At 43.0% G+C, this 24137-nt stretch overlaps 1 protein-coding gene across 1 annotated transcript; it reads right to left on the reverse strand.

The window, feature by feature from the left end:
• Positions 1–1677: 1677 nt before the first annotated feature.
• Positions 1678–23614, reverse strand: DSCC1 (DNA replication and sister chromatid cohesion 1). The gene is made up of 9 exons (XM_061605726.1): positions 23253–23614; positions 19796–19964; positions 12414–12548; positions 11324–11414; positions 10178–10316; positions 9023–9075; positions 7938–8092; positions 3330–3478; positions 1678–2150 (listed from the first exon to the last, which is right to left on the reverse strand). Exons 1-9 carry the CDS (start codon positions 23579–23581, stop codon positions 2042–2044), a joined length of 1329 nt encoding a protein of 442 aa, XP_061461710.1. The 5' UTR covers positions 23582–23614; the 3' UTR covers positions 1678–2041.
• Between the last annotated feature and the right edge of the window lie 523 nt (positions 23615–24137).

The following is a 24137-nucleotide window of genomic DNA, read 5'->3' on the forward strand; positions in this document are numbered from 1 at the left end:
CTGTCCACTGGGGCAGGATAGCGCCGTGTTGCCCAGCTGCTGTGAAAGAATTGCACTTGCTGCCCATTAGCTGCCACACCATATAAATTCTGACAGTGAAAACTAACAGAGAGAAGAGGCAATATTGTCAGGTAGTTTTACATGTACTGGGGTTTAGTTTCAGTATGAGCACTGAAAGGCTACATATAAATACTTCGAATAGATAATGCCAAAAAGACTCAAGGAAAGAGGTGAGTTGCAACATCACTTACATATTTTCTAAGGGAGTTCCCCAGCTAAAAGGGGCAGCGAGAGCAGTGAGTTAAGAAACCAGGAGCCTTTCAGATCGCTGAGGGTAGCTGAGCTGAAGAAGCAAACATCAGAGGCAGACAGACAGGAGGGCAAAAAGAAAAACAAGAGAGGAAGGACCAGGGATGCCTTCAAGTTTGTGCTCAATACAGGGAAAAATATATAAGGATTTAAGGAGGGGCATTACATGTTTGAACAAACATAAATTAATGACTTAAGCTACAGAGTTCTGGATACAGGTGAAAGTGACCAGTTGTGACAATGGGGGGGGGATCAGAGAGATGTGTGCAGTAGTCAGTGTTGGCAAGAACTATGGAATGAAAGTGTTTTCACTGAGTAGCTTTTCAGCTGTATTTGTGTTATTTCCACCCATGAAAATGTCAGTATTATCAACATAGTCTTTCATCCAAATTAGCTGAAAAGTGGTAGTTCATATCATGCTATCATTCAATTTAAGAACAGCTATAGCCTCAGTTTTTAGAACCCCACTGTGGACAAGTAGAACATTTAGGTAACTAGCATGAACCCCTGTCCCATACACACTGTTTTCCAAGTCCTATACAGGAAACTGAAAACAGAAATAGTCATGACATGAGGAATGGATAAAAGCTACTCATGTAAACATACCTAAACCCCATCATATTCAAATATAACCATGAGTCAGCGTACCACTGTACAAAGTGCATTTAAAATGTGACAGTAAGTGGGTGGCATACTCATACAGCATTTTATCTATGGTTCACATCAGATCTGTTTCAGTCTCAGCAAAAATAGGGGCAGACCTGCTCAAATATCATGGAAAAAGTCAAACCAGTACATGACTTTTCCCCCCTACAGCCCTATATCACACGCAGCTTTTAGAAGGTTGTTTTAATGAACTTCTTGCAATTCAAGGGGGTTGCAGCACCATAGGCAGAAATATATATTCCTTACTGGATTACAATGAAAGGAAATCAGAGGTCCCCATAGCATCCAGCCTGCAAGGAAACTGCCAGCTTTCCTACCTACTCAATCATGTCCTTGTCTGGGGAAAATGATCTCTTTGGCCATAGCCAGATCCACTGCGAAGTAATAGATAGGAGTACCAAAATGCAGACCATGGAGAGACACTTTCAAATTTCCACTCAGCAAAGCCCAGTGTGAGGTTGGGCCAGTTAAATAATCTCTCTCAGGTTCATCTACCACAGGAGATTGTTGCATAAAAATAATAGTCAGTAGAAGGTCAGAATGTTGTTACAGCTGGCTTCAGAAAAAGGGGGAAATCTACCTTAGAGACATATCCAGCTTTTCCTGGAGGATGAAAGGAGATGCAGGTTGCTAGAACCACATGTTCTACCACACATTGGTCCCCCTGCCAAATCAGAATTTGACTTCTGTAACTATTACCCATATTTTGTATTACCATATGCTTTAATACATATAGACACAAGAAGAGTGTATTTTTACCTCTGGGATTCTAACACAGCTTTATGAATAATTCTAGTTCTTAATATTCATTACAGAGATAGTTCCAGAGGATTTAAAGAATGTATTTGTCCACTGTTGAACTTTTCAAAGAGTTCAGTTTTATCTTCAAAATTCTATATAGGAATTACGATGCATTTTAATACCGTTACATGCTTAAGAGAAGATCCCTGGAATTTTAACCATATGAAATAAAATTGCTGAAAAAATCCCAACAACCTCAACTCCAAATTTAAGCCATCAGTTGATAGTCTATAGTGCATCTTCAGTTTGTAATCAGTGTTGCTTCTTATGAAATGGGTCTTCTAGAATTATAAACTTTAAGTCCATTATGCATTGAAGAGCGAGCATACTTTGTCAGCAGTGCACTAATTGTTTGCTTCTCTGAACATAAGTCCCTGCAAAATAGAATATAATTACTATTTATGCAACTTCAAAGACTGAATAACAGGACCATATGCTTCAGTTACTTTTAAAGTACTCCAAGCCAAATCATGGCTTAATCACTAGTAAGATATTAAAGTCCATCAAATTAACCACCACACATTTTAGGTTGAGTAACAACTGTGGAAACAAGGAACATAGATGGCAGGGAGTGGTGTAAAAGGAAAGGAGAAACCAAGATCATGAAGAGTTTTGAAAGCAAGGAGGAAAACTAAAGTATATACTGTAAAAAATGAAGCCATTCCATTGATTTGCAAAGACAATAAAGGGAACAAAGATGATTATTCTGATAAGAGTTCAACACACAAGTGGATTATTGTGGGAATGAGGAAGATTATTGCAGTATTGTGGGTGTTAGGTAATTTTTGCCACCCTCTCACATGTTAGGCTAATTTAAGAACCTCACTTTCAGTGTGGTTGGAATTAACCATGATATGCTTTAACAACAGTTACAAAAGCATCCTCACTTTTGACTGTCAGGTGCCTCTTGAAGATTTTTTTATGCTGACAAATCAATGCAGTTGTTTAAAATGTCTCTTGAGCAGCCAGTCATTTTAATGATGGTTTTGTATTGCTTTTAAATGTTTTTATGTTGATGTACACCACCCAATATTTTGTGAGAAAGCAGTATATAAATATTCTGTAACTATAAATAATTTTGTTTTAGCACCATGTTTTTAGCAACTGATTGAATTTGAGATGTGAAGAAAACAAAACAAGCCAAAGATGAAACCCAAGCTGCACACATAGACAAAAAGATAGAAAGCAACACTGCCAGAGGAGCAGAAAAAGATGTGGGGAGTGACAGTGTGCCAGATGCAAAATTTAAGTTTAAGATGTTCACCCTGAAATATTGGAAAGATTTGTTGGACGGGAGGCAGAAGCTGTTATGGCAGGTGAAGTTGAATGATATCACCGTATAAATAAAAACTGAAGCTTATGGTATTCAGTTTGCCCAAAAGAAGCTGTATACAGACAGAAAAGAAATAAAGACCAGTGTTAGTGGTACACCAACAGAAAAAGGAAACTGCAGGTTAAAAAGGGTTCAGTATCAGTTATTTGGATACAATTCTGACATGTGCCGTAACTCAGCTGTTTGGGATGCTGTAACATCCAGTATTTGTACTACTCACTGTATATATGGAGCTATATCAGCTTCAGTCCATTTCTCTCTGATAGCAAACAAGCTGTTAAATCTTTCTTGGTTATCTTCTGGTAAGTCTTCAACATTCAGCAAGGAAATAGTTTCTGGTCTGAAGGTTTTGTCCACAAGAGCCAAACCCTTTAATAAATAAATAAATAAGAGGTCAGTATGGTATACATGGCCCTATCCTTCCCCATTTGATCCTCACAACAACCCTGTAAGGTAGCTTAAGCTGAGAGGCCGCGTCTGACCCAATGCCACCCAGTGAGCTTCATGGCAGAGTGAGGATACAAACTCTAGTCTTCCTGGTCTTAGTCCGCTGCACCACACTGACTTGTCTTAAGAACATAAGAAGAGCCTGCTGGATCAGGCCAGTGGCCCATCTAGTCCAGCATCCTGTTCTCACAGTGGCCAACCAGGTGCCTGGGGGAAGCCCGCAAGCAGGACCCGAGTGCAAGAACACTCTACCCTCCTGAGGCTTCCGGCAACTGGTTTTCAGAAGCATGCTGCCTCTGACTAGGGTGGCAGAGCACAGCCATCATGGCTAGTAGCCATTGATAGCCCTGTCCTCCATGAATTTGTCTAATCTTCTTTTAAAGCCATCCAAGCTGGTGGCCATTACTGCATCTTGTGGGAGCAAATTCCATAGTTTAACTATGCGCTGAGTAAAGAAGTACTTCCTTTTGTCTGTCCTGAATCTTCCAACATTCAGCTTCTTTGAATGTCCACGAGTTCTAGTATTATGAGACAGGGAGAAGAACTTTTCTCTATCCACTTTCTCAATGCCATGCATAATTTTATACACTTCTATCATGTCTCCTCTGACCCGCCTTTTCTCTAAACTAAAAAGCCCCAAATGCTGCAACCTTTCCTCGTAAGGGAGTCGCTCCATCCCCTTGATCATTCTGGTTGCCCTCTTCTGAACCTTTTCCAACTCTTTTTGAGATGAGGCGACCAGAACTGTACACAGTATTCCAAATGCGGCCGCACCATAGATTTATACAATGGCATTATGATATCGGCTGTTTTATTTTCAATACCTTTCCTAATTATTGCTAGCATGGAATTTGCCTTTTTCACAGCTGCCGCACACCGGGTCGACATTTTCATCATGCTGTCCACTACAACCCCAAGGTCTCTCTCCTGGTCGGTCACCGCCAGTTCAGACCCCATGAGCGTATATGTGAAATTAAGATTTTTTGCTCCAATATGCATAATTTTACACTTGTTTATATTGAATTGCATTTGCCATTTTTCCGCCCATTCACTCAGTTTGGAGAGGTCTTTTTGGAGCTCTTCGCAATCCCTTTTTGTTTTAACAACCCTGAACAATTTAGTGTCCTCAGCAAACTTGGCCACTTCACTGCTCACTCCTAATTCTAGGTCATTAATGAACAAGTTGAAAAGTACAGGTCCCAATACCAATCCTTGAGGGACTCCACTTTCTACAGCCCTCCATTGGGAAAACTGTCCGTTTATTCCTACTCTCTGCTTTCTGCATGATAAAATGCCATGTTGATGTATAACCATGTTCATCAATCACTTTTTAACAAGGGCTTTCTTTTGTAATAAGTAAGTGCTCAAGGTGAAAGTGGCATTAACTTCACCAATTGTTTTGCTCTCATACAAGCAAAGACCTTTTGTAAAGGAATCATTGTGACCAACAAACGCTTTTGTCACAGTTCTCCATTTGCTCATCTTATCTGAAATGGAAATGGACTGCCTTCAAATCGATTCTGACTTATGGTGACCTTATGAATAGGGTTTTCATGGTAAGTGGTATTCAGAGGGGGTTACCATTGCCTTCCTCTGAGGCTGAGAGGCAGTGGCTGGCCCAAGGTCACCCAGTGAGCTTCATGGCTGTGTGGGGATTTGAACCCTGGTCTCCCAGGTCATAGTCCCACACCTTAACCACTGCCCCACACTAGCTACTCACTCTTTTTTCCTGTGTTGGGGCAGTGCTTGAATGACCAGGGTTGCAAAGGGAATCTAAATGACTAGGGTTACAATCATGTGCCTGAATGCAGATTGCAATGCAAAAGTTCAAATAAAAATATTGTTCGCTCATTTTATATATTTATTTAACCTGTAAGCAATCCCAGGGCAGGTTCCATAAAACCATTTAAAACATAGAATAATTTCATCAGAACATCATAAAATAAGGTGATATAAAACTGAAAATAACAAAAGCAACAATAAAATGGCAGTAATAGCAAAATCAGAAAACAGCCTAACATTCTTAGCCAGCAAAATGCCTATGAAAATAGATGTGTTTTCAGCTGGTGATGAAAATTCATAAAAATTGGTGCCAGCTGTATGTAAGATGGGAGGACATTCTGTAATCTGGGAGCCACCACAGAGAAGATCTTGCTTATACCGTTCCTGCTCCATTAAGGGAATCAGCAGATGGGAACCTGGCTCTGTATGCATATCTCCCTTGTAGGATTGGAACAGCTGGGTACAGTCCCAAAGAGTGTACAATTTATTTATTAGGATTATTTCTTTAACAGCATTTTCCCCCATGATTTCAATTGTATTAAATGTTTGAAAAAGTGGAAGAAAATATGTTTCTTCAAACACAATTAAACCATATGTTTCTTCAAACACCATTAAACCATAGCCAAAGAACAACTAAATCAATATTTAAATTATTTTTTTTAATGATGGAAAATAAACCATTTGGTCACAAATTGTGTAGTGAAGCCATAGGGAGATTAACAGCAAAGTCTGCATGTGTCTACTGAGAAGCAAGTCCCATTTAATTCAGTGGAGTTTGCTCCTAAGAAAGTATACCTTATAGAAATACTATAAATGCTGACCTGATAGTAAGACCTCAGTGGGATTTACTTGTACACAGGATTTTCCTAAAATATTATAAATGCTACAAATTTCCATCATAATGAACCATTAAGATTACAGATCAATTATATATTCATTATCATACGTATACATTATTATACGTATGTGGTTTTCTGAGCATCTTAAAGCATCAATCAAACTTAAAACAGCAGAATTAAACAGAATTTAAAAGGTCAAAATATTTAAGAAACATTAAAAGGACTACTGAAATATAAATGTAAATATATACTGCTGAATTTGCTGCAAGGAAGATGCCTGGTAAGCCTCTATGGGAAGAGCGTTCCATTACTGGGTACCAGCACTGAAAAGGTCCACTCTGTTGTTGTCACCTTTTGCACCTCCTCCCACCTCCACAGAATATCCTCTCATGAAGGAGGTACATATAAGAGCTATTAACAGAGAAATCCTATGGAGGTATGGGGGAGAGAGGCTGTTACAGAGGAATGACCACTTCTTAAGCCCTGACAGGCCCATAGGCAGCGTAAAAGGGAGGGGAGACTTTTTCTTCTGTAATAAATGTAGTTATTTATTAAATGGGGGGCAGAAAAAAATTAGGGGGTGGCCCCCCAGCCCTCCCCCTGGCCTGGGCCTTCACACACACACACACCATGTCCTGTTTTCATGTTTCACTGATTTCCTGTGCTAAAAATCAGCTACACCTGTATTGAACAACCACTGGAAGACCTGGATGCAACAATTTAACTTCTGTTAAAGTCGGTGGCAAAATCTGCAGCAGTTTCAGTAAACAGAGATGCAAGAAAGCACCACTTTGCATTGCAAAAGAATCCATCCCTGAGCTATTGCAACAATAAAATATTTTGATGTGTTCAGTACCTTCTTCTAAGCATATTTTACAGTCTCACTGGCTTAAGCAGAGTTTAAGCAAAAGGGCTGTCACAGAGTCAGCTGCCTGATGTTCGATGCCTATGTGATATGACATATTTATGAAGTATTTAGGACTTGGTACAGTTCCCACTGAATTCCATTAAGGGAAATGGCAGAGTGCAAAGCCATTCAGTATGGATGATGCTTATCTCAGCATATTCTTTCTAACTTCTCTTAATTTATTCTCTAGCAGAAAATCTGTCAGCTTTCTTTGTTCCCTGAGACAATCTAGCATCTTTTCTAACACTCAGTATGGCTTTTATTTTTATGTAATATCCTGTGGATTACTAAATACTGTGTCGTCAGCAAACTTGGCCACTTCACTGCTCACTCCTAATTCTAGGTCATTAATGAACAAGTTGAAAAGTACAGGTCCCAATACCGATCCTTGAGGGACTCCACTTTCTACAGCCCTCCATTGGGAGAACTGTCCATTTACTCCCACTCTCTGCTTTCTCCTTCTTAACCAATTCCTTATCCACAAGAGAATCTCTCCTCTTATTCCATGACTGCTAAGCTTCCTCAGAAGTCTTTGGTGAGGTACCTTGTCAAAAGCTTTTTGAAAGTCTAAGTACACTATGTCCACTGGATCACCTCTATCTATATGCTTGTTGACACTCTCAAAGAATTCTAATAGGTTACTGAGACAGGACTTTCCCTTGCAGAAGCCATGCTGGCTCTGGTTCAGCAAGGCTTGTTCTTCTATGTGCTTAGTTAATCTAGCTTTAATAATACTTTCTACCAGTTTTCCAGTCTTCTGTAGAGGAGCTCCTTTTTCTCCTGCATAGAAAGCACTAATTCTGTGCCCGACCCAAGGTGTTTCTGTGGGTGTGAATTACTAGGTTTATTTTACCTTTAACTGGTCCTGTCTAGTTGTCATTCCTTCAGGGACGCTTTGCTGCCACACTTCCTGGAATTCTGAGAGACTGAATTTAACTGCATTTTGCAAGAGCATTTGTGCTGTTGCTCTGCATATCTTCTCTTCATTCATTTCAAAGTAAGTCTTGCCTAGGAACGAGTATTAAAAACACATGTTAATATGTATAATATATCTGAATTCTTTAAATAAAATATCCCAGACACTTTAAAATCATTCAGTTTGGGTATATTTGGATAAATAATTTAAGTCTGCCGTAATAATCAATAGCAGGTTTGAGGAACCTTTGACCTTTTAATTGCTGTAAACCGCCCAGAGAGCGTTGGCTATGGGGCAGTATACAAATGCAATAAATAAATAAATATTTGACCCTCCAGGTGTTGCTGAACTGCAGCTTCCATCAGCTCCAGCAAGCATGGCCAGTGGCCAGGGATGATGGGAGTTCTAATTCTGCAATATCTGGAGGGCACCAGGTACCCCACACCTGTTTATAGTCACTAGGGAAGGAGGTTTCAATTTTAGAGTAGAAGGGGACCTTCTACAGAGTCAGACTATTGGTCCATCTAGGTCAGTATTGTCCACACTGACTGGCAGCAGCTCTCCAGGGTTTCAGGCAGGGTTCCCTCCCAGCCCTACCTGTAAATGCCAGGGATTGAATTTGGGATTCTCAGCATGCAAGGCAGATGTTGTGCCATTGAGCCATGGCCCTCCCCCGACCTAACTACCACCACTCTCCTTATAGTCTCCCCCCACCCCCATCCCAGATCCTTTTCTCCTCGTCTGAGGCTTGGCTGCAAGGAAAGCATGTGGGGCCAACCTGGGTTTAAAGAGGAAGATACAATGATCAGAGTAGTCTGTGTGTCAGTAAACCTTATAGGCAAGAATGTTAGCTTTACACAGCATAGATATAAACAAACAGCTTGCCTTTATCACAGCTAGTTTGGCACTAATACTTCTGCTATTCTCATGTGACAAAATATGCTATCCATAGTTATGTACAGCTACTTATTTAGGGTGCTTTATTATTATTTTAAAAACTTGCACTGATGGAGCTAACTTACCTTCGTCAATGTATTTCTTTCCATAACTCACAAGAATATGTTCTATCATTTCCCTGGAATAAACATTTGTCTACTTTTAGTAAACTAAGAAAAACTAAATTACCATATACTAACACAATTTGGCCAGCTCAGCTGATCCTAACACCTGCCCTTAAACTTATAAATGTAAAGTACGTTTAAGTGCATGTATCATGCCACTTGAGAGTTTAGTACTAGGTTACTTCGAAAACGGAGAGGAGGAAGTATTCTGAAGACTATTCATGCAAAACACCTGCTGCGCTCCCCTGCATTGTGCAATAGCAGATATAGATGGGGAAAACAACTCAGTTGTGACCTATTACTGTTTTCCAACAATTGTGCCTGTTCTCCATAGCCGCATTATTGGTGCCAAGGGGAGCTTCCCCCCCCCCTTTTCTCAGGCTCATAAACATATTTTTTGAGGGGGGGAGGGTTAAACCTCCTCCTGTGCTTCAGTTCCAATGAAAATCACCTGCAGCACATGCTACTATTTTATGTATCTGAAGTGGTTTCCAATGACACACTTAGGCTGCAATCCCAGGGACCACAGGATGTTTAGGATCTCCCCCACAGAGAGAGAAGGGAGGGGAGAGGTCTAACTTCAGAGAGAGATCTGACCTCTTATGGTCCTTCCCAGCTGACACAGAAACCTCGATGGTCCTTGTCTTCAAAGTCAGAGCTACAGTGCCAGTAGAGGCACACAGGAAAAAAAGCCAGCCCTGGAGCTAGTGTATGTATTTTTATTCCCACTGGAAAGTATAGAAGGAAAATCATTTTTTAAACAGGCACAAACTGAAAAACTAAAAGCTACTCCCTCCTTTGTGCAGTGTTCTGGATTTGGTGGTTTATGTGCCACCACCTTCAATTTGGATGTCTCTGTTAGCATCACATCAAATTTTACCCCAAGTCTGAATTGTGTGGTTCAGGAAAAAACAGTCTAAATGTTGTAAACAGCCCTGAGAGTGGAGTTAATGGGTGGTATATAAATGTAATAAATAATAAAATAATTGCAACAATGCATGCTATATCTAACTGAACAAAAGTATTTTCACAACTCAAAATTTGTGGGTGAGCCCTACTGTTCTGGAATAAAATGCTACCTTACACTTTTATGTAAGTGTTAACAAAAGAACTTACTTAGGCTCTAAAGATCCAAGCTCTTGAAAGCAGATGCTCAAAGGAACCTTGCTGAATGGCCAGGACTCAGTATATATCAACTGAGTCACATGATTCAACAGTTTCATCTCATAATCAAAGTCTAGAATCCTCCAATATCCTGCCAAGCAAAGAAGCAAGGGTGTAATCAAAACCCAGCATACATAATAGGTAACTTGGTAAGACTACGTCTATGAAAGTAAGCCTACAATCTTTCACATATTTTTAAATGAGAGGCACACCACCTTAGAGAGCCAGTGTGGCGTAGTGGTTAGAGTGTTGGACTACAACCTGGGAGACCAGGGTTCGAATCCCCACATAGCCATGAAGAGCACTGGGTGACCTTGGGCCAGTCACTGCCTCTCAGCCTCAGAGGAAGGCAATGGTAAACCACCTCTGAATACCGCTTACCATGAAAACCCTATTCGTAGGGTTACCATAAGTCGGAATCTATTTGAAGGCAGTACATCTACATCTCTCTACATCTACACCACCTTAGCCACTTATTATATGCTAGTCAAGTGCCAATTTGTTATGATGGTAGGGACACTGCAGATATGTTTTTCATTGTTGTCTAGAGTAGATTCTCTTCTACACACACAAACTTGTCTACATGCACACCCAAATGGTGCTAAAGATTACAGCTTATTTTGCTTTGTCTCACAGAACCCAGTAGGAGCCACTAAGATCTGAGCCCAATGTTACCTGGACAGCTCCTGTTCTGGAAAACTGAGTATCGTGCAAAGCACAAGAATTGGCTTTTCATGAAAACATAATACTTCAGTCTGAGGAAAGTAAACTAGAGTAGGAATAAGGAAACACTTATTTTGCTGTAAAAGAGTTTTCTACAGTAACCATAGCCACTGTAGTCAGTCAAAATGAGCTATATGGCCTATGAGGCCATACCAGTCGTCATCTGTCAGAATGTTTGAAAACTTCTAATAATCCTTGTGAATAATTTTAACACACACCCCTTTCATGTCACAATCCAGGAGAATTAAGGAAAGCAACCTTTAAGTTTAACTAGCAAAGAATTCTAGGAGACATTTAGGGAGAAAACAACACAAATAGACCTCCATGTATAAAATATGACCTAGATGATCTCCTATCTTTATAAAGACAAAATACCTTTAATTTGGCATGCTTTTAGAACCTCCAGTTGATGCATTATTTCTTCCTCACTTGCTTGGACTTGATCTAGCAAATCTTCAGTGGTGTACTGTAGAAGGCACACAAAAGTATTAAGCAGATATTAAATTTTGTACTTGACTTCCTGATTATGCTATGCTGTTGTATGCAACAAAGTCATCCCATTAGTGCAAGAACTTCCGCCAATGCAACAGGATCTCCTCCCCCCACACACCCCTCCCCAAATCTTCTCTAGAGGATTGGAAGAACCCCAAAACAGATTGGGGGCAGGGGGCACAGAGAGAAGAAGTCACATTGTGCAGGTGGAAGTCCTTGCACTAATGGGACAACTGCGTTGGATACAACCCTAAATCTCCATGTACATCGATAGTGCTATATCTCACAGTGGGGTAGAAGCATAATGTTTATTACTCTCAAACTGCACAAAGAAAATATATCATTCATCCCTGGTCCTTGCAGCATACAAACCCTGTCTCAACACATGCCTCACCTGTTCTCAAGATCAGTGACAAAAAGATGAAACAAAAACCTTCAATTTGTAGGATTCCTGGGGTAATTCAAAGTCTTTAAGATAGTTTTTTTTCCCTGCTAACATCTAATTGTTTTGAATTATGTGTAAAACAGAAGGACGTCTCGGGGAGGTTTTTTTCCTTGCCTTTTTTCAAAGTGACTCCCAGAGACTTCTGGTATCTTAGAGACTAGATTTATGTTTTTGAGAGTGACTATTAGCTAGGACCCAGTGTGAACCAGAGGTCCTTGATACAAAGCTCATCTCTCCTGTGCGCTCATGAGGCAGCTTTGGTAAAGCCTCCATCTCCACCCCACTTAGCTCACTCCCACACTTTGTCAGGAGGGGAGAATAATACACACCTACCTTACAGGATTGGTGAAGATAAGCCAGGGTTTAATATCAGTCAATACTTACCAGTTGCTGTCATTACCTTGCAATCATTTCAGTTTCATTTCTATACTTTCACAAAATCAATCTAAATTATACATTTTTTAAAAAGCTGACACATCTTGTTCTAACCAAAGGGAGCTTTTCTACCCACCCCTCTCCTATGTTTACCTTTGTGTTAGCTGAAGTTCTCTCTTTCTCGCTGTCTGGTCCTTCGTAAGGATTTTCCATTAGAAGTTTCTTCAGTTTTTTAAATTTAGGTCGACATCTTCTCAGTTCCCAGAAATTATTAGAGAAGCCTGCAATCTACAGCAAGAGCCTTAATCGGAATTTGCATGACTAAATTTTAAATCTGGCAGTTGCAGACAGACCTCCCCTGAGCAGCAACAGACTTTGTAATGAAAACAGCAGGAAGAAATCCCCCCCTATTTGGCAGATTAGATGCTTCTTCATAAGGCACCTTTCCCGTTTCCAACTGAAGGTGGCCATTTGGGTGGCAAGAAGAAAGAATGGGAAAAGGAGAAACGTTGTTGTCAGAAGTGCTAGCTAAGATGATTTATTACAGCTCAATGTGTTTCAGAACACAAGTTCCTTCTTTGGGAGCAATCTTAAAACTATCAAATTCTGTAGAATAGCTGAAGCAGCTTGCACAAATATTGCTGCCTATCTGGTACCATAAGGAAACCCCTGACAACAAATTACTTCCTTTGCCATTCTTTCTGGTTCTGTACCTCCCTCCAGGTTTTGTTTGGGCATTTGGATAGTGAGCAATGAAAGACAAATAGGGCTTGCCCCGTAGAGATGCAGGGCCAGAATGACTCCTGTACTTGCATCATGGTCCTGCCACCAAAATGGAAAAAGGATGCATGTTACTGTTGCCTCCCCAACACACACACACCTTTTCTTTAGAGCAGTAAGACTCTTGTAAACACCGAATCATGGAGCTAGAAAGGAAGAAAAGCCTGTCTACTCCAGCTGATTTGAGAGACTGGGCCACCCACCCATATATCTACTGTGTTTAAAATTTCTGTTCAGCCATGAAGCTTTTGAAGGACCAGTCCTCCTAGTTCTGCTAACCCAAATCACAGCATTGTACTAAGGGTAAAATAGCACTACCCTACATGCACTATCTTGAACTCCATGGAAGAAAGGAAGGGTACAAATGTGATCAATCAATCAATCCGTATATATTTAAATGGACCATTGGTCTCACCTGAAGGGTGATTTTCCTATGAGGACGGACATCACAGCGGGTTTTAGCTCCACCTATCGTGCAAAGGCAAGAATGTCTTTGAAGTCAAGACTAGGGGCGTCAGGCCCCTCCCACTCTCCAGTTCATTCGCAGCGAGTCTAAGGAGAAATATCTAAAAATACAAGAACAAGGCCAACAGGCCTGGCAGCAGGAAAATAACACAATAGTACCGTGCATAGTAACATGACTCCAACATAGCAGTATAACAGAACTAGAAGTCTTGACTTCACTTTTAAATTTAAATATAATAGCGTAACAGTAATATATAACACATTAGAAAATATATGGTCATCCTCCAACTGGGAGGGTCGTGATGTCCGTCCTCATAGGAAAATCACCCTTCAGGTGAGACCAATGGTCCATTTTCCCTATGAGTCCGGCCATCACAGCGGGATGTACCAAAGCAGCCCATACAGGGTGGGACCGGATGCTAATCCACATTAAGAACCTGTTGAAACACTCGTCTGCCAAAAGATGCGTCAGCAGAGGCATAGCGATCAATTTTATAATGCCTTATAAACGAGTGTGGGGTAGACGCGACTGCAGCCCTACAAATATCGGCAACAGGAGCATTAGTGGCAAAAGCAGCCGAAGTGGCCGCTGACCTGGTAGAATGAGCCGTTATACTAGCTGGAACTGACAGCTTCAGGGACTCATATGCTAAAGTAATGCATGCCCTTAACCAACGGGATAAGGTAGAATTGGATACTTTATGGCCCATAGACCTTGGGTGAAAGGATACAAACAGAGACTCCGTTCGTCGAATCTCTTGGGTCCTAGACAGGTAGGTCTTGAGAGCCCTCCGGACATCTAACGAATGCCAAGCCTTCTTGAGGGGATGGGTAGGATTCGGCAAAAGGGAGGCAAAACAATGTCCTGGTTGCAATGAAAAACTGAATCGACCTTGGGACGGAAGGATCAGTCTTCAGCACAACAGAGTCCTTATGGAAGACGCAGAGGAGTCGAGCAGAAGACAATGCGCCCAACTCTGAAACGCGTCTGGCAGATGTGATCGCGATCAGAAAACAAGACCTTGAAGGACAGTATACGTAGGGGCACAGTCCTGATGGGTTCAAACGGAGGGCGTTGCAAAGCCTGCAGAACTTTCGGCAAACTCCATGAGGGGAACCGATGGACAGCAGCCGGAGAGCGTAGTGGACGCATGTCGACGTAAAGTGTTGGGACGAAGTCCCATCATAAAGCCGCTATGGAGAAATTGTAGCACCTGATGCACAGTGGCCTGGGATGGATCATGGTGGTGGGACTGACACCACTTGGAGAAAGCCACCCAGGTATGTTGATAAATACGAGTAGTAGATGGTCTTCTCGAGGCCAAAATAATATCGATCACAGCGTCAGACAGTCCAGCTGACCTCAAATGTCCCCGTTCAAAACGTCATGCTGTTAGATTGAGCCAAGTAGGGTCTTGGTGCAGTACTGGGCCCTGGGGTAGGAGGTCTGGCCTGATTGGGAGTGTCCAAGGATCCATCATCGACATTGCCAGAAGATCTGAGAACCACGGTCGGCGTGGCTAAAATGGTGCTATCAGAACCAGCTGTGCCCTCTCGGCTCACGCCTTCCTCAAGGTTTTGGCTAACAATGGTATGGGAGGAAAGTCGTACAAGAAACCGTCTGGCTACGGTATTGTCAGAGCATCCATTGCTTCCGCTGTTGAATCCAGGTATCGGGCAAGGTACCTGGGAAGCTGGCAATTGCGACTGGAGACAAACAGGTCAATTGAGCATTCGCCGAACCGACTCTGAAGACGATGGAAAATGGCTGGGTGAAGTTTCCATTTCCCCGGAAAAAGCTGTTGTCTGCTGAGCCAGTCTGCTGTCACATTCCAAATCCATCTGAGATGTTCTGCTTTCAGGGATTGTAGATGTTGTTGTGCACAGACGACGATGAGGGAGGCTAGCTTTTAGCTCCAGCCAGTTGACGCTTGGAGTCTGCTCCATGGTGGACCAAACCCCCTGAACGTACTGGGAGTTGCAGTGGGCTCCCCAGTCTATGCGGCTGGCATCTGTGGTTACAACAGTTCTGTGTGGTTCACCAGCAGAATGATAGGCGCAGTGCGGGGATTAAGAGAACTTTGCAATGGTTGGAGCTGGCAATGTCCTGTTGAAAGGGCAGTAAAGTCCATTGCAGATGCCGAGTGGGGGCTTGAGCCCATGGCACAATATGGATTGTAGGAATGAGCATTCCGCGTGCCCTGGCTAGAAGCATAACGTTTGCTGATGTTTGTTGTATCAGGGACCTTGCAATGCTTGTGATGGCAGGGATGCGATCTGGAGCCAGGAATACCATTGCCTGCAGGGAATCCAACATTGCCCCTAGATGTAGTAGGCATTGGGTTGGTTAGAGATGGCTTTTGTCGACGTTGACAAACCAGCCGTAGGTCTCTTCCCTGGAATCGTCGGTTCCAGGAGCCCCTGAATGAATTGGGGTCATAGAATCTGACATTGCGGCCTCGTCCTCCTGGCCGCGTTCCTCGAAAGGGCTGGTTAGTACGGAAGGAAGGAAAGCGCCTGGAAGGCCTGTGGTCGATGTTCTAGACAGTGGCCAGAGCCGGTTTGTGGGCGTCTTTGGGATCAACCAGCACTGCCTTTAGGGCTTCCTCGCCGAAGAGTAACGATCCGGAGTAAGGAGCCCTGGCCAGGTTCATTCTGGCCGCTGAATCAGCCTGTCAGTGGCGAAGCCAGAGGGTCCGTCGAGCGACTATCTGAGTCGTCATGGCTCGTGCCCCCAATTGAGTGGCATCCAAGGTGTCATCGGCCACAAAAGCTGCTGTCTTACGCAACTTTACCAGTGACCTTCTGAGGGCGACAGGATCAGGGTTAGTGTCCTCTAGAAGATCATCCAGCCACATCATAGCTGCTCTGGAGAAAATGGAGGCTGAAGCGGAGGCACGCGTGGATAGGGCAGTGGCCTCGTGGTTTTTGCGGAGGGTGAAGACTATTCGACGCTCAGTAGTGTCCTTTAGTTGGGATTCCCCTTCCCTGGGCAAAAGGAATCGTGAAAAACGAGGTGAGCGATTGGTTCGACTATGCCAGGGACGTGTAACTTGGTGGCAAAGTCCAGAGCTAGGGTGTAAAGCCTGTCAGCCAGGTTCTTGAAGTGGCGAGATTGAAATGGGTGAGCCCATTCTTCAGAGATCAATTTGGCAATTGGGTCCTGCACCGGGATGTAGTGATCAATAAGTGCAGGAGATTTGAGAACCTTGGCCCCTTGATGACTGGGGCGGAAGAAGTTGAAGGCGCAGTCTGTAGACCAAGGGTATTAACTACCCTGCGTGCCGGGGGCTGATAGTCTGAGGCATTAAACAAGCGATACGATGTATCCTCCTCATGATCTGAATAGTCGCTCCAGTCATCTCCTTCTCCTTCGTCAATACATCTGCCTCTGGCTACATCGAAGGGATTTGGTGAGCAGGAAGGATGAGTTTCATGACACGCACGTTGATCCATGTTGAGTTGAGGTATGGCCGGAACTCGTGGTAGTGACTGCATTTAGGTAATAGATGCCAGCATGGCTTGAAGTTGGGAGAGGAAATCAGGGGACAGCTGCAGCCCGGTTGTGGCAGATGTTTGTGCCTGAGCCGGTATTGGAGCAGATGTTTGGGGCGGTAAAACGAAGGGAGGCTGGTTAGGTGAAAACTGAGAGGAAAAGCCAGCAAAAACCTCCTCGTGAGAGGAAGCAGCAGGGGAATGAAGTATATAGTTTGTGTGTGCCTGAGTTGCTGTGGTTGGCACAGAGGCATAGCGTGGCCGCTTTGGTTTGTTATGGTTGGAAATATGTTTTGTCTTAGCCATTACTTTAACATGCTTAGGCTAGTCACCTTAGAGTGTTGTGGCTGGGCTGTTTGTGACATGCCTGGCTGACATGCTTAGGCTTAGACACCTTAGAGTGTTGTGGCTGGGCTGTTTGTGACATGCCTGGCTAACATGCTTAGGCTTAGTCACCTTAGAGTGTTGTGGCTGGGCTGTTTGTGACATGCCTGGCTGATCTGGCATCATATTGGCTGATTGCGACATGCCTGGCTGTTCTGCCATCTTATATTAACTTGGGTGCAGTACACTGCCACGGAGGGGGCAGGATGTAAAGACCCGAACTGGCACAGCGTACTACCACGGAGGGGGTAGAATACACTGGCAGATGGCGAAGTGCACTGCCACAGAGGGGGCAGAATGCACTGAGGTATCAGCGTTAGTATGGTATAGGCTGTATATTAGGCTTGGTACACGGCCACAGAGGGGGCAGGATGTACAAAATATAGTTCAGATTAGTGCTGGAGGCTGGATTTCAGGCGTGGTACACGGCCACACAGGGAGCAGGATGTACTGAATATAATTCGGATTTAGTACAAGTCAGCACTGATATTAAAGCTCCAGCCTTGATGATACTGAGTATAATTCAAATTTATTACCAGTCAGCCACTGATATTAAAGCTCCAGTCTTGATAAAACTGAATATGATTCAGATTTAGTACAAGTCAGCCACTGATATTAAGGCTCCAGCCTTGATAATACTGAATATAATTCAGATTTAGAAGTCAGCCACTGATATTAAAACTCCAGCCTTGATAATACTGAATATAATTCAGATTTAGTACAAGTCAGCCACTGAAATTAAAGTTCCAGCCTTGATAATACTGAATATAATTCAGATTTAGTACAAGCCATCCACTGACATTAAAGTTTCAGCCTTGATAATACTGAATATAATTCAGATTTATTACCAGTCAGCCACTGATATTAAAGCTCCAGTCTTGATAATACTGAATATAATTCAGATTTAGTACAAGTCAGCCGCTGATATTAAGTCTCCAGCCTTGATAATACTGAATGTAATTCAGATTTAGTACAAGTCAGCCACTGATATTAAAGCTCCAGCCTTGAAAATACTGAATATAATTCAGATTTAATACAAGTCAGCCACTGAAATTAAAGCTCCAGCCTTAATACTGAATATAATTCAGATTTAGTACAAGTCAGCCACTGATATTAAAGCTCCAGTCTTGATAATACTGAATATAATTCAGATTTAGTACAGGTCAGCCACTGATATTAAAGCTCCAGCCTTGATGGTACTGAATATAATTCAAATTTAGTACAATTCAGCCACTGTATTAAAACTCCAGCCTTGATGATACAGTCATAGTAATTTTGTGTGTGAGGAAGCCTTGTGTAACTCTGTCTACAACACACAGACAACACACATACAGACAGCTTGCAGGGAAGGTATCCGATGGTTAATAAAGGGGTAACAAAGAAGGCGGGAAATTTGAATCCAAACAAAAATGGCGCTCGGAAAAAAGAGCGGGAAAAAATGATCCAAAAATGGCGGAGGGAGAAGAAGCAATGGTGGCCGTCTGGAAACGACTGGGGGAAGGGCTGCCCAGCACAGTCTCACCGGAGGAACCGCGGGGCCAATAGGCGCACTCGCGGCTCTAAGAAACCCCAAGGAAGAGACTGCCGAGGAAGCCTGAGAGAGCCGACCCCGGCAGGCTGAAACTATGAGGCTGGAAAGAGGCAGAGAGTCGCAGCCACAAGCTCCCGCCTGGGAGAGAACCGCAGCCGCGGTCTCTCCAAGAGCTCCACAGAGCACGGCTTGAGACCGGGAGAGACAAACGTAGAGAACCGCAGCCGCGGTCTCTGCTGAGCTGAAAGGCTCAAAAAGCTGGGAAAATTGAAGGGTCGGGAGACGGAGGCAAAAGACGGTGCCGAGCGACGAAGCCGCCGCAGCCGCAAGCTCCTGGAGGGGGAAAAAAGGAGGCTGCGAGAGCCGGCTCCTGAGCGAGGGAAACAGCAGGCCAAATCGGGGGCTGCAGCTGCAAGCTCCCGCCTGAAAGGCTAGAGAACCGCAGCCGCGGTCTCTGCTGAGCTGAAGGCTCAAAAAACTGGGGAAAATGGACCGGGTAATAGAAGATCCCCCCCAACAATTCTCCAGGAGACACAACGAATTAAAGACAAGACAGAGGGGAGGGAGAAGCGGAATTACAGATAACAACCTCCACGCACTGTCAGACAAACACACAAGTAGATACAAGAAACTTAGCTTAAGCTACGCTATCTGAGAACTTGTTCGTACGAAGGCAAGAATGAACTGGGGAGTGGGAGGGGCCTGACGCCCCTAGTCTTGACTTCAAAGACATTCTTGCCTTCGCACGATAGGTGGAGCTAAAACCCGCTGTGATGGCCGGACTCATAGGGAAAATGAGGATGATCAACCCCATACTTTTTCAAAGACAGTTAGCCACTTGCGGTAAGCTTCAGAAAAGTATCACTTGCACCTTAAATACCTGTGTGTAAAGGATATTAGAAGAAGGCCTGCCTGAATTAAGCTGCTCTGGTGTATCACAGCTGGGTATGAAAAGCAATGTGTTAGACGTATCTGCTATTTTCATGTCATAGGTTTTATCTTTACTGCATAGCACAGCATGTTCATCTCTGTCTCCACGAATCACCAGGCTGCAAAGCAAAATGAAACAATTAAAGAGTGGCGTATCCAACTAACATGTCCCATCAGTGCAAGGATTTCTTGCTTGCACAATGGGACTTTACCCTCTTCTCCTCCCCCTGTGCCCTCCCCAAATCTGATTTGGAGAGTTGGGGAACCCCTACAACAGATTTAAGGGGCACACTGGAGGAGGAAAGTCCCACTGCACAAGTGGGCATCCTTGCTCTGATTGGGACTTGGTACTAATGAATTACATTTATATCCTGCACTTCCTCCCAGAAGGAGCCAAGGGCAGCAAACAAGGGACAAAACAAAAAAATCTTAAAACATCTCAAAAACAAAACATTTAAAACATCTTTTTTAAAAAAAATATTTAAAAACATTTTAAAAAGCAGTTCCAAAAGAGATGCAGACTGGGATAAGGTCTCTATTTAAAAGGCTTGTTGAAACAGGAAGGTCTTCAGGAGGCACTGAAAAGATAATAGAGATGGCCCCTGACTAATTTTTAAGGGGAGAGAATTCCAAAGGGTAGGTGCCATAGCACTAAAGGTCCGCTTCCTATATTGTGCAGAACAAACCTCCTGATAAGATGGTTATCTCCAGGAGGTTCTCACCTGCAGAGTGCAGTGATTGACTGGGTATATAAGGGGTAAGACGATCTTTCAAGTATCCTAGTCCCATGCTGTATAGGGCTCTGTACACCAAAACTAGCATCTTGAACTTGGCCTGGCAGCTAATTGGCAGCAAATGCAATATCCTGTCCCAGTGAGCAGTCACACCACCGCATTTTACACCAACTGCAGCTTCCAGAGCTACATAATGCATGCAATTTGCATGCAACCCAGAGTGAATGCAGCCACAGTTTTTTTAAAGTAGCACTTACTTCAGAATAGTGTGCTAACTTTAAAAATAACTGAAGTGATGCTGGATTTCAATTGTTTCAATTGTTACTACATAATTATGCATATTATGCATAAAAATGTGGATCTGACTGGTTTTATGTCAAACCCAAACAAACCAGCCAGCCTTTAATGCTGTCTCCTGTTTACCTGTATCAGTCACAACTTTTGTGCCTCAGTTCAACACATTCTTCTCCGAATTATAACAATACACAATATGTGAGGACAATAAGGCAGGCCACAATACAGCCTTGTAGTAATATGGTACACACCATATTAATATGTTATCTAAGTCCAAGACTGCAGTCCTTAGCAACTTAGTAGGGTGTAAATACTTCAGAGTGGAAATGTTAACAATTTTGCTGCTATCTTTTGAAAAACCAGCAATTATATACTAATTTTTTTCCACCCTCCTTGGTTATTCTATAAAGAAACAACTGTGACTTATCAAAACTGTGGTTGACGAACTCATTTTCTGCCTCAACGCAGAGGTCTCTGGGACATCCGGTCAGATTGCCCTAAAATGGGTGCCTGCCATTTGGTCAACATGGCTGGAGAGCAGCACTTTTCTGAACTGTCTGCCTATGCCAAAAAGGAACATGCAGGGTCTTATGTCTGATACGCAGGTGCTTTTCTCAGTGCAAAAGCACAGAAACCTCTTTAGATGGTCATTCTCATTGGCTGCATTTGGATATGACCTAGGCCTAGCCTCCTGCAATACTCATACAGTCATCTCCTCTCCTGGCACAATCATGAGGTCTAAAGCTTCTACTTCAGTTTCAGATCAATTGTAGTTTAGCTTGTCATCCAAATCCAAAACTGTAGTTAATCCCATCTATAGTTAGTGGAAAGCAAGCTTTATAAACTACACTTTGACGTTGGCTTGTTCTCACTAATTGAAGCTTATCCTGTTCGGATGACATGGCAAGCTGCAGTCAATCTAAAATGGAAGTGAAAGCTTCTGAACTCCTTGCAACTGTGCTGGAGGAGAAGGAGGAAAGCACGAGAGCCTAGGGGAGGCTAGGCTCATTCTCGTAACAGTAAACTACATCATTACTGTATGTCCAGACGAGCCCACGGTGCCCTGGAAGGGGCACAGGCCTTCCCAGGCAAGCTCTTTGGGGGCCTGTGCAATGGCATCATGAGTAGGGCAGCTCCAGCTCCAGGAAAGGTCTCATCCTGCTAAATAAGTTGGCCAAGGCCAAATATGTGTCATTCTATTTGGCAACATTCCTCTCTTGTTATCCTGGTCTTTGCCTCCCTCTGGAGGCCTTCAGACCAATAAGCAGTATGGATATTAACTCTACCAACTCTTGTCTTGCCCACTGTAAACATTTAAGACTGTATATAGCTATGGAGGAAGATTTAAAAAACAACTATAAAGTCCACTTTCATTGATGGGCTGCACAAATAATAATGTATTTTTTCTATGTTACCTGAAAGGATACCTGAACGATTGTCTCACCCCTTATATACCCAGTCGATCACTGTGCTCTGCAGGTGAGGGCCTCCTGCAGATACCATCTTATCAGGAAGTCTGCTCTGCACAACATAGGAAATGGACCTTTAGTGTAGTGGCACGTACCCTTTGGAATTCCCTCCCCTTAAATATTAGACAGACGCCATCTCTGTTATCTTTTTGGCGCCTCCTGAAGACCTTCCTCTTTCAACAAGCCTTTTAAGCAGAGACCTTATCCCAGTCTGCGTCTGTGTTGGAATTGGTTTTAAAGATGTTTTAAAACATTCTTTTTAAACAAATATATGTTTTAAGCCTTTTTAAAAGATGTTTTTAAAGCTTTAAAAATGTTTTTAAAGATGTTTTGTTTCAATATATTTTAAAGTCTACTTTTATGATGTTTTAAAATGTTTTTAGTGCTTGTTTGCCACCCTGGGCTCCTACTGGGAGGAAGGGTGGGATATAAATTAAAAAATTAATATGTTTCTCTTCCCTAAGAGTGCAGTTTAGTTTATGTGATCAGAATTTCTTCCAGAGTAACATGCTCCAGTTTGATATTTCTATTTTTAAAAGTTTGCCACTTTATGAAGTCTGTAACAAACTGAATTAGGGTCAGAGGAGACATGATTCATTAGAAAAGATAATAATGCTGGGAAACACAGAAGGGAGTAGAAAAAGAGGAAGGCCAAACAAGAGATGGATTGATTCTATAAAGGAAGCCACAGACCTGAACTTACAAGATCTGAACAGGGTGGTTCATGACAGACGCTCTTGGAGGTCACTGATTCATAGGGTCGCCATAGTCGTAGTCGACTTTGAGGCACATAACAACAACAAAGATTCCCAGCGTGGGACCGTTTGTAGGCTATTAACCCTCCCGCCGTAGAGCAAATCGCCCAACCAAAACGCCGGGTGAAAGACGGCACTGCCGCGCGCATGCGTACCTTCGCCCCTCTTCCAACTCAGCGCACAGGTCCGGCTCCAGCTGTAGGAGGTAACACTCTCCGGAGTCCGCCTGTGGGCAGAAGCTGAGGCACTGCACAGTAGGAAGCAGTTCCTCCGGGTCCAGTTTGGCAACACGTAGGGTCGCTTCTACTTCCTCGCGGCTCCGCATCTTAGGTGGCTTTGTCCTACCTGAGGTAAGGAGTGTTGGCGATGAAGCGGTGGTTGGAATAGCGGCCTCCTCTAAGTTACGTCTTCTAGCAACAGCCGAGCGCGAGGAGGAGGAGAAACAGCGATCTGTTCCAAAAGCGCGCCAAAATCGCTGTCCCATGAGACTCGAAGTGGGTGGGGTTTGGCGATCACATGTGTAATGGGGGTGGGGCTAAAGCGTCACGCCTGCGGCTGGACAGGTGGGTGGAAACCGCTCGCGCAATCTGTTGGACGCGTGGCTGTACTTAGGGTTAATTTTGTGGTTCGCGTACATTACCAATTCGTTAAAAGAAAGTGGGAGGGAATATTTTTAACCCTGGAAAATTTAAGGGGTGTGAAAGGAGTTAAAGATTCTGTTCTCTTAAAATTTATCTTATTCATTGATGAAGAATCTAAGAGCAGTTCAATATTGGAGCAATTCAAGCTAGGAGCAATTGCATTACTGTCTTATTATTTGTATTACTTCTATAAAGTATAACAGTACTTTAAAGAGGCACGTTCTTAATAGTTTACGGTATCTTAATTCTTCATTGTGTTGGCATCGCACAAGCCAACAAAACATGGAATGGAAGGGTTTTTTTAAAAAACCAAAGATGAACTGTTTGTGTGCCTATTGTTAGGTATGGAAATATTACTGTCTTGATATAAAGTAGATAACAGTTTATTTCCTGGTGACC

Source organism: Rhineura floridana, chromosome 1 (genome assembly GCF_030035675.1).
Source record: "Rhineura floridana isolate rRhiFlo1 chromosome 1, rRhiFlo1.hap2, whole genome shotgun sequence".
Classification (NCBI taxonomy): Eukaryota; Metazoa; Chordata; class Lepidosauria; order Squamata; family Rhineuridae; genus Rhineura; species Rhineura floridana.